The sequence below is a fragment of the Nerophis lumbriciformis genome, linkage group LG27 (genome assembly GCF_033978685.3).
Source record: "Nerophis lumbriciformis linkage group LG27, RoL_Nlum_v2.1, whole genome shotgun sequence".
In the NCBI taxonomy this organism is placed as follows: Eukaryota; Metazoa; Chordata; class Actinopteri; order Syngnathiformes; family Syngnathidae; genus Nerophis; species Nerophis lumbriciformis.
The window spans coordinates 20,820,447-20,832,500 of NC_084574.2; the positions used below are offsets into that span (position 1 = coordinate 20,820,447).

The window sequence follows — 12,054 nt, forward strand, 5'->3', positions numbered from 1 at the left end:
CACCAATTTTGTCAAGAGGAGTGGTCAAAAATTCAACCAGAAGCTTGTGGATGGCTACCAAAAGTGCCTTATTGCAGTGAAACTTGCCAAGGGACATGTAACCAAATATTAACATTGCTGTATGTATACTTTTGACCCAGCAGATTTGCTCACATTTTCAGTAGACCCATAATAAATTCATAAAAGAACCAAACTTCATGAATGTTTTTTGTGACCAACAAGTATGTGCTCCAATCACTCTATCACAAAAAAATAAGAGTTGTAGAAATGATTGGAAACTCAAGACAGCCATGACATTATGTTCTTTACAAGTGTATGTAAACTTTTGACCACGACTGTATGTCAGTGAAAAGTTATGTCAGTGATAAACTTCAGGAAACCACTTTGCTACAGAAACAATGTATGTGTGTGTGTTGTTTGTCGTTCTTTTTACCTGGTCAGTCACTCACAGCCAATCAAAGAGGTTAGAGGCCTGTCTACTGCAACATAATTTGGACTGTCTCTCACACACACATGAATAAAAGAACATTCCACAGCAGCAAATAGTGGGCCGGCGTGGACATCCTGAGGAAACAACACTGACTTCCTGTCAAATTAAGCAAAGCCGCGGCTGCTCGGAGTGATAACCGATGCTTCTGGTCACTGAGTGGCTGAGGTAGAGCGCCACCTTAGTGCCACCCCGTCTACCAACCACATCCCAAACCCAAATCAACACTCATCAGTCAGAGATCCATTAGGATCCACGATCATTGGTAGGACCATTGGAGAGCTCCTCAGACAGAATGGATTACTTTCTACTGCTGCTTACTTCCTTGCTCATATGCAACCGTAAGATGTTCTAATCTCTTTGGTTGGAGGAAGGTAATTGATTTGTCTCTAATCAGCTGCTTTTTTTCTTCTTTAAGACTTTCACCCGTGGAGAGGAGCGGACGCACAGTCCAGTAAGTACATTACACTTGCATGCGTATGTTTTACTAGGATCTTCATGAACCTGTTTCTCGAAAATGACATATCCACTTTAGTCCGTTTTAATCACATTGCTATGGACAAACTTGTATTGTACCAGGGATTTGTCATTGCCTAAACGTCATTGTTTCTGCTCACAATGATTTCAATGGAACCCCAAACAACATATTAACAGATTACCAAAAGTTAATTCAAAAGAAACCATTACGAACAGGAAATAAAAAACGTAAGAAGACATTTTATGGACTTAATAATGGCATATGCCTAAACTTTTCACTAGTTTTTTACGGATTAAGTGTGTGAGGTCTGACTTTTTGGCTGTTTCTTATTATATCTGCATAGCATGGGTGTAGTGATGATTGGAAAGGTATTATTATTATTATTAACAACATAGCAATACTGTCAGAATTATATTGCCCAAAGGACCAGGATACATTGGGCATAAGTGTTCCTAAAAAGCCATAATAGGAACACAGCGGGGTGGGAAAGCCATTTTTTTATCAAAGCGATGGGATCGGTGGAAAAGTAACAGCAGTGGACTATGAGAGAACATGTTGTGTCACACAGTTTGTTAGTGAGGAAATGGAACATTCGACTTATTAGTCTTCATCAGCTGAAGGTTTTATGGCTCTTTTTATTTCATTAAATCTTCTGTGTCACAGATGCTTTGTTAAAGAATAGTTTACCTTCCAGCAATTGTGCTCCTTACATGCTTATTTTCCATCTGCGCCTCCTGAATGACGCTTACTCTCGGCCGGTTTACTCCACTCTGAATAGCCTGCTGTTTTTTTCCTGCTTTTGTGTTGCTTTACTGGTAAAAATAGAAGAGCGAGGGTGGGAGACTCGTGTTGTAAGTCAAGTGTGGACTCAGAGGCAAAAATGCTGATATTATACAATAATAGAAAAATGTATATATTTAATTATATGAATAATATAATGTAAATCTTTGTCACTACGTTTATAATATATTGAGATAAGGACAGTTAAAAACAGTTACCGTACTTTCTGGACCGTAGGGTACACCGGATTATAAGGTGCATTAAAGGGGGCAAATTATGTTTTTTTTCTAAATGGAAAACATTTCCTTGTGGTCTACATCAGTGGTCCCCAACCACCGGTACCGGTCCAAGGATCAATTGGTACCGGGTCGCACAAGAAATAAAAAAATAAAATAAAAATATAAATATATATATATATATATATATATATATATATATATATATATATATATATATATATATAATTTTTTTTTTTTTTTTTTACATACACTTACAATTGTGCACAAACCCAAAAAACCTCCCTCCCCCACTCATTCACACAAAAGTGTTGTTTCTTTCTGTTATTAATATTTCTGGTTCCTACATTATATATCAATATAGATCAATACAGTCTGCAGGGATACAGTCCGTAAGCACCCATGATTGTATTTTTTTATGACAAAAAAAATATATATATTTACTTCAATCAATAACGAGGCAGCGTCTCCTCATCTGTGGCTCACTAGTGCAACAATGTTTCCCGTGAAAAACTGTCTAATCCGGAACTCTCCAATAACTAAAGTTCCTTGGGTGAATTATGTAAACTCACTACACCGGTAGTTTTTAGCACTTCCATAGTGAGATGTAAGTAAGAACTTTACACTACTTTATATTAGAAGTGGCAAAAGCAGAGGATGAATGTCCCATAACAAGAAGATAGTGAAAAAGCTTATCGACTACGGTATCACCACGGACTACAGTGGCAGACGTGCGCAAATTTTCAGGACTTATGGGTCCTGGGTCCTTGGGTCGGTCCAGGCAGACCGTTAAAATTGTGAACTAATGATACTGCTATCCGTTCTTCTTTATCCATCTGACCATCGTAATTATGACATGCGCGTGCCACCCCCTTCTGGAGTCATTTCTGTGTTTGCCTCCGGGACACACGGCCATCTCAAACTACCAAACTAACTCCAAAATACAGAGTCCAACATTTCCCAAAATACTTCTATGTGTCAGGTGATATGTTTTTTATTTGCAAATATGATGACTTCGGTACTTGTCGCCATAAAGCTGTGTGAAACACCCCTGCTACTACTGCACACAGATGTAAACCATAACTTGGCAGCTTCTAATACTATAGTTGGACTATGGTGGTGTTATAACACCTCTCTACGCACTATGCACAGCTTGTCTCTGTGTTTAATTGTTGCTACTTGAGCAAATCAGTAGCTTTTCCAAAAGTGTTGTTCTTTTCTTAAAGTTTATTGCAATGCACTGAAGTTATTAGCTCTACAATGTTTGTATGTGTCTATTTAAAAACTTAACACATGACATTGTTCTGACCTGATACATTATACACAAAAAAAAAAAATTCACCATGAAAAGATTCCGTTTGCTTCGAATTGTAATATTTTAAAAATTTATTGTTAGTGGATGGTACTGTAACCCATGTATCTAGATTCATATCGGATCGCACACCGAGATGCACACCTCTAATAATAAGTTAATGGAGATCTCAAGAGGTGGCACAACACATAAGGTGTCTTTATTTGTGCACAATCTGCTGTTGTATACATCTATTTTAACCCAAATAAATATGTGCCCAAATTGCTCAAGATGCTGGATAATTTTGGCAAGTTGAACTAATCAAAGAGTTTATTGTTTCCAATTATTAACACTGATTTTGACTTATCAATTTTCGCCTTTAAAGGTGCCATATGTAATAATTTCATGTCAAGTCATCATTAAATGGCCCTGATATGTCAAAAGGCATTAATAAATCATGTTCTTTCTGAATACCTTTATAACTGATAACGGTAGTTCAGCCAGGATATGCTCATTTCAAAATTAGATTTACAGCCCCGAAATATTATTGTTTTCATTTCGATGCCCCGCCCTCTACCGTTTGACCAATTAGAAAGTCAGTGAGCGTGTCACATCCAGGTTGCCAGTTACGCACCGCACTCTTCCTCTGGCTACTGCCACTGGTAAAGTTACTAAACATGTCAGACCTTAGTAAATCTAAAAGGCCTTGTTTCGATTCTCAACTTATACCAACCGGTATAGCTCGGTTAGTAGAGCGGCCGTGCCAGCAACTTGAGGGTTGCAGGTTCGATCCCCGCTTCCGCCATCCTAGTCACTGCCGTTGTGTCCTTGGGCAAGACACTTTACCCACCTGCTTCCAGTGCCACCCACACTGGTTTAAATGTAACTTAGATATTGGGTTTCACAATGAAAAGCGCTTTGAGTCACTTGAGAAAAAGCGCTATATAAATGTAATTCACTTCACTTCACTTCATGACAAAGCCAGTAACAAAACCAGGATGCCTTTGAAAGATGGAGACGATTGAAGGAGGAGACAATTTTTTTCCATCTGACACCAAACTTGCTAACTTCCGCCTTGATAGGTAAGTCAGGCATTTACCTTTTCTTATTACTTGTAATAAATGGAAATGGACATTTCGTATGTGAACTATATTGTCCAATACAGTCTATGATCTTGTCTAACAAAGCTAGTATGTTTGTGCAACGAATACTTAGGAGCAACGCACCATCACACTAGTGTAGCTTAGCATGCTAGCCCAGTCAATGACACATCGACATACAGGCTAACGGGGGAAATATGTCGATTTGTCATCTAACTGACAGGGCAAAATATATTTCGCCAAAAAAATGTGGATATGGGTAGTGTCAGTGCCTATTTCCTTCTCAATAAGCTGATACGCTGAGGAAATGCGTTCTCACATTAGCACGGCTAATTGTGGTTTCTGGTACTTTATGTGCATCAAACACATATGGGGTGGTATTTACTTGGCACAACATAAAGCATTACATGTAACGATGTACTACTTTGTGTATTGACATGGTAGTAGGCTACATGATTTATGTGTAACGTGGTTTTTGCGTAACGTGGGTTGGCTCATAGAATGGTACTCTGCACTGAAAGACGGTGATGTGCGTACATGGAAGAGAATGCAGTGTGTCAGGTTGGATACAACATGGGGTTATGCTGAACGAAATGTAGCGATCATTTTACTGTTGGCCTTGACTTGCCATCAAAGTAGGCCTATGCGATATATATAATATATTATATAATAGACATTTTAGCAGGGTAAAGCCAACAATTTGTCCTAACTCCCGACGAAAATATTGTTGCGTAACTTTACAAATACATTTGGCTAGTCGACATAAGTCAAATGTGTCATAATTACTTAGTAAAGCATCTTGCAAGAAGCATAAACAAGAGAAACATACAGCGTAGGACTCGTCGATTGCCATTTGAAGTTCCTTGGAGTAGGATTCGGATTCGGCTGAGTATCTGGCAACCTCAGTCATGGAGAGTGGGAGGGGACTACAGAATTTTGACCGTGATTGCAGTACCATTTCTGGCCACATTACTACATATGGCACCTTTAAATTAAAAAATGCCGTATTTTGTATTTGGGTATAAAAGTCACACGCACAATGGCAGGACTATGCGCTCATAATTTTGATACGCTGTTGGAACAAACAATGTGGGGACCCTCCTCCTGGGTGATGCCGAGTGGGTACAGTAAATTGAATTGTTACAATTATAGAAAAGGTGAGAGCCCAGTCCATAATGAAGCCAGCATAAGTTGGTTGGGGGATCTTCCATGTAGACACGTCACCAACTGATACATTGAAGAGTGGTCAGCCCCGGGTTACAACTAGTGCCTCTTTCAGACTTGTACCTCTCCAGAGATTAGCCATGACCACCTGGTATCCTTTCCATGTAGTTGAGGGGGGACAAAGCAGAAAAGAAAAGTGGCAGGTCAACTGGTCTGAGTAGGATCTATCCAAAATCTAGAGCATGTAAATGAATTTTAAGGTGGGACTTAAATGCTTCTACTGAGGTAGTATCTCTATTGCCCGCAGGGTATTCCAGAATACTGGAGCAAGAATAGAAAACGCTCTAGAGTCAGCAGACTTTTTTTGATCTGGGGGTCACTAGTAAGCCGGCATTCTTGGAAGGCAGATTTCAGGACATACGACAATGTTGACTTTCAAATATTTGAATCAAATGATAGCAACATTTATTTGGAATACTGTATTTTTTGGACTATAAGGCGCACTTAAAATCCATTCATTTTCTCAAAAATTGACAGTGCGCCTTATAACCCGGTGCGGCTAATGTACGGAATAATTTTGGTTGTGCTCACAGTAAGGGTTTAACGGTACACAAAAATTTCGGTTTAGAGGTCACGGTTCGGGTCATTTTCGGTACAGTAAGAAAACAACAAAATATAAATTTTTGGTTATTTATTTACCAAATTTGTAAACTATGGCTTTATCCTTTTAACATTGGGAACACAATAATAATTCTGCCAAAAAATAGAAATAGCTCTGTGGGTGATGGATGTGAGCCACTACTAGGCTGATCAGTGCAACAGCAGGCAGTCATGAATGCTAAGCATAATAATAACATACATATACACACAGGATCCATTGTTAATGCAGTCAACATATATAAAATAAAAACTAAATAAGATAAGGCTCAGAATGGTTTCTTAAAAAAACCTTTCTACATATAAAGTGCTTTTTTTTGATTGATTGATTGAGACTTTTATTAGCAGATTGCACAGTACAGTACATATTCCGTACAATTGACCACTAAATGGTAACACCCCAATAAGTTTTTCAACTTGTTTAAGTCGGGGTCCACGTAAATCAACATTAAACTGCCTCAAGTTGTTGCTCAGATTAAATAAAATGACAAAACTTTTCTTCTACATATAAAAAGTGCAACATTAAACAGTTTCAAGTCAACTCAGCCTCAGATGAATTTTTCTTTTCCCCCCCAGCTTTTAACCCTTTCACTCAATCTTCATGTTTTCTGCCAGAAAAATCAGTTTATCCACATTGTCTGCAGAAAGAGCAGACCTGCTTACAGTTACAATGTCTCCAGGTAGCAGTGACATGCGGTGAGGTTCATGACTGGTGAGGCACTGACTTCATCACAGTCAGATTTACAAACATATGAACCCTAAAGAGTATCTTATATTGGCAGCAGTTAACAAGTTATGTTTAAAAGCTCATACCAGCATTCTTCCCTGCTTGGCACTCAGCATCAAGGGTTGGAATTGGGAGCTAAATCACCAACAATTATTCCCGGGCGCGGCGCCGCTGCTGCCCACTGCTCCCCTCACATCCCAGGGGGTGAAGAAGAGGATGGGTCAAATGCAGAGGACAAATTTCACCACACCTGGTGTGTGTGTGACAATCATTGGTACTTTAACTTTAACATTACACATACAAACTGTAGCACACAAAAAAGCACATTTAATAAAAAAAACGTTATTATGGTCTTACCTTTACTTATAAGTGCGGGAACAGTGGTGTTCGTGTTGGAGGAGTTGTGAATGAATGAAATATGAAATCCATGCTGCAGTCTGCAGGTGTACCTAATGTTGTGTCCCTGCAGTCGTTCACGGCTCCTCCGGCGCGAGCAATGTTGTTTTTGCACTTTTTGGCTTCTTGTTAAGTGACTTTTTTTGGGTGGATTCGGTCTTGCACGTGGAGGGTTTGGGTGTGGGCTTTGGTTGGTGTGGCGCTCCCGTCGCGGGGTGCACTCTGCGGCGAAGGTGCCTTAACCGGCACCAGGAGGCGGGATTACGCGAGCCTCACACAGTGCGTCTTCGCAGCAGTTTTATGATCGCTCAGCACAAGAAATACTTTACACACATACAGTTGTTGACAAAATACACTGTACATTATATACCTCAGCTAACTAAACTATGGAAATGTATAACATAATTCATATAGCAATAAGGTCTCACTGCACAGCAGGCCAGCAGTTAGCCGAGTCCGCAATCCATGGTGAGGCACAATTGAGTGACGTGCCTCAACTGGCTGCTGTTCACCGCACCGTCTCTTCTCAGTATTTGAACGGCAAATGTGAAAATTCAGCGATTTTGAATAAAAATAATCTAAAACTGGTGAAGTTAAATGGAAAATAACTTTATAGTATAATCACTGGATACATATAACAATTTAATTATTTTTTTTTTCTTTTTACATTTTTTTTCTTTCCATGATGGCAGGTGAGGCCCCGCCTCACCTGCCTCTAGTGACCGCACGTCACTGCCAGGTAGTCCCTGGCTAACTTGGTAGTAAGAGGATATATGGGCTCATTGTTCTTCCACCATAGAAGTGGGTCAAAATCTAGTTTTTAATGCAATATGGTCTTAAATCTGCTGCTATAAAAACACCAACGGCATTTGTTATTGCTTTAGCCCTGTCTGAATCGCAGAGGAGAGGCTGCTTGAATGCGGTGTTTGCACGACGCTGGTCTTTCTCTTCGTTGAAGTGATGTTCACTTGGGGGTGATGACGCTTCAAATGGGTTAGCATGTTTGACATACCCTACCGCTGCTGAAGAATGTCGGCAAACCTCCGTCCTCCATTGTTGTATCGCACCGCAAAGCCGAAGTGTTCCCAAACGGGAGATCTTAACGAGGCAGGAGGGTCTTCCAGCTCTGGCTTTTACATGTTGTCCTAGCCCGGTCGCTGCTCGCATGCCGTGTGTTGTGCCTCGGTGTGCATTGTTTACACAACGTGCGCTATGCTACTTAATATGTCCGTGTGGAAACTCGTTCGGTACACCTTCTAACCAAACCGAAACGGTTCAATACAAATACACGTACCGTTACACCCTTAGCTCACAGACCTCGAAGCTATTTTATTTGGTACATGGTGTAATGATAAGTGTGACTAGTGTGGCAGTCACACATAAGAGATACGTGTAGACTGCAATATGACTCAAGTAAACAACACCAAAATGTTATATGTTCCATTGAAAATATAGAATATTACACACGGCGCTCAAAAATCGATCAAAATGTTTATGAAGCCGCACCGCTTGATGGATTGTACTGTGCTTCAACATTCGAGTATTATTATGGTGTGTGTATAAGGTAAGACATATTATCTGGCGTTTTGTTTTGCAATATTATGCAAAACCAACTTTTCTGACCTTCTGGTACCTATTGATCTGTATTTGGGATCTGCATAAGTCCGCCTTTGTAGTCCGTGCCGACACTGTAGTCGATAAGCTTCTTCTTTTTCTCTATCTTCTTGTTATGGGACATTCATTCTCCGCTGTTGCCATTTCTAATATAAAGTAGTGTAAAGTTCTTACTTATATCTGTCAGTAAACTCCCCATGAAAGCGCTAAAACATACCGGTGTAGTGAGTTTACATTATTCACCCAAGGAACTTTAATTATTAGAGAGTTCCGGTCAGATGGTTTTTCACGTTGTTGTTGCACTAGTGAGCCACGGATGAGGAGATGCTGCTCCGTTATTGATTGAAGTAAAGTCTGAATGTCATTAAAACAGTTAGCTCCATCTTTTGACACTTCTTCCACCCCCGTCCTTGCACGCTACACCGCTACAACAAAGATGACGGGGAGAAGACGCTGTCGAAGGTGAGCCACGTAAATAAGACCGCCCACAAAACGGCGCATCCTGAAGCGACTGTCAGAAAGTGTCTTAAAGATGATCTGTAAAACATAATCTATGCAACATTTTGATCAAATAACCACCTTTACATGTTATGTAGACCACAAGGAAGTGTTTTACATTTAGAAAAAAATAATATGACTCCTTTAATGAAAATAGACCTGAATAGACCCACTCATCGGCAGTGCACCTTATAATTTGGTGCGCCCTATGGTCCGGAGAATACGATAACTCTAATGCTGGAACGAAGAAAATGTATTTAGAGATGCTAAAAGAAGTAGGTGGACTCGGGCTACCCAATATTAAATTCCACTATTGGTCAGCAAATGTTGCCAGACTGTCACATTGGAAACATGCATATGAGGGAAAATTTGGACACGAATGGAGATGACCTCCGACCCAATACCTTTGTTGAACTTTTCACTGCCTTGTGATCCATCCATTTTCTACCGCTTGTTCCTCTCGGGGTCGCGGGTGGGCTGGAGCCTATCCCAGTTGTATTAGAGCGAAAGGTGGGGTACACCCTGGACAAGTCGCCACCTCATCACAGGGCCAACACAGATAGACAACATTCACACTCACATTCACACACTAGGGCCCCGAGCTTGGGGATCGAACCCAGGACCTTCTTATTGTGAGGCACACACACAAACCCCTGTTTCACCGTGCTGCCCTGCCTTGTCATCTTAAGGACCAAATGGCAACCAGTTAAAATATGGCTACGCTTCAGAAAACATTTCTCTCTCCAGCAAACCTTCCCAATAGCTCAGAATACATTTTTTATGCCCTCAGTATCAGATAACGCATTGAAAATTTGGCTCAATAAAGGTTTAAAATTCTTCAGTCAACTGTTCTCAAGTTAGACTTTGTGACTTAGACTTAGACTTCCTTTTTATTGTCATTCAAATTTGAACTTTACAGCACAGATATGAATGAAATTTCGTTACATAAGCTCATGGTAGTGCAGGATAAAAAAGCAATAAGGTGCATATATAAATAAATAAATATATATAAATAATATGTAAATATATATATCAAATAAATAAATATATATAAATAAATAAATAGATTACTGTACAGATAAATATATTGCGCTTTTTCATATGCGTCCACATTTATGGATGTATGTTATATTGTCTTTTTTATTCCAGCGAGTTAATCCATTTTGGGGGGAGTTGAGCGGATAATTTAATTATGATGCGTTCAAGAGTCTTACGGCTTGAGGGAAGAAGCTGTTACAGAACCTGGAGGTTCTGCTTCGGAGGCTGCGGAACCTCTTTCTAGAGTCCAGCAAATGACACGTTTAGTTCTTTTAACATTTTACTCCGAGATTACAATAGTTGTGTTACACAAGTTTAAGTACCTTCAATCACGTAGTTTTACAAAGACCGTTTCCTTCATTCCTATATTTACCCCCACAGAACCAAGTGGACACTATTCTTGGCGAAGACCCATTCAGCAAAAAACGTGCCTCCGTTTTGTACAAATCGATGCTAAAAATTAAACCTACCGTATTTTCCGGACCATAGGATGCACCGGATTATAAGGCGCACTGCTGATCAAGTCTTTTTTCATACAAAAGGCGGACCGGATTTTAAGGCGCATTAAAGGAGCCATATTATTATGATTTTTTTCCAAATGTAAGTAAGGCTGCAGCTAACGATTATTTTTCTATCGATTAATCTATAGATTATTTTTTCGATTAATCGGTTAATCTATAGATTATTTTTTTCGATTAATCTATAGATTATTTTTCCTTTTACCGATTATTTATTTAATTTAAAATGAAGATGAAAAAATAAATGTTGGCCAGTTTTTTCAAAAGGCATGACTTTTATTTACAAAAAAAAAAGTATGGCCACTCAGTCAACATTGACAACAACATGACAAAATATTCTGTAACAATGTAAACATTTAAAACTTTTAACATTTAACAAAATTAAAAGTAGCTTAATGTGCAAATATAAAAGTAAACATCCAGTGCAAATCTTAATATTCTGCAATAGTATAAGCATTTCAAAAGTAAAAGTATTGCTTATTTTGCTTTAAAATGTGCAAAAATAAAGATAAACATCCAATACAAAAAAGTGCAAAAGGAAATATTCTGTAACAGTGTAAACATTTCAACAAAAGTAAAAGTATTGCTTATTTTGCTTAATAACGCAACAATGATAGTATGATTAAAGTGAAAGTTAATTGTTGGTTTGTACATAGTATATGTAACTGTTAATGTTGTAAAAGGTATTTGCACAATTAGTTAACGTTAGCGTTAAAGAGGAGCGCGTCTTTGTAAACACTGAACAGGCACGCCACACGCGCCTCTCAGAGCGAAACAGTGTTTTAGTTTATGAATTTACAACGCAGATACAAATGACACATTCATGTTTTTGTGTAATGATGACAACGTATACTCACGCGGACGATTGACTAGTTGATGGTGATGGCAAGAACGCTGTCGGGTGTTTTCTTTTCAAATGTTCCTTCATAGCCGTTGTGCTGCTATGATAGGCCATTTCCGCTCGACACAGTGTGCATACAACAACTGTCAAGTGTTTTGCTTTTTTCGCTGTGCTTATCCCACACTTGAAGGGATGTACCAATGCTGAATGTGGCTTCTGGATTTCACTC

General features: G+C 39.2%; 1 protein-coding gene across 7 annotated transcripts in view; it reads left to right on the forward strand.

The window, feature by feature from the left end:
• The first annotated feature begins 646 nt into the window (after window positions 1–646).
• Window positions 647–12,054, forward strand: part of pecam1b (platelet and endothelial cell adhesion molecule 1b) — a 97,841-nt gene continuing 86,433 nt past the window's right edge. For 3 of the 7 annotated variants that reach the window (XM_061988410.1, XM_061988409.1, XM_061988408.1), the window contains exons 1-2: window positions 650–828; window positions 906–941. In XM_061988410.1, coding sequence (XP_061844394.1) covers window positions 783–828; window positions 906–941 — 82 coding nt within the window. In that variant the 5' untranslated portion in view covers window positions 650–782. Of the gene's footprint in view, window positions 829–905; window positions 942–12,054 lie in introns of all 7 variants that reach the window. The other 4 variants (XM_061988403.1, XM_061988404.1, XM_061988406.1 and 1 more) reach the window with 2 other exon arrangements.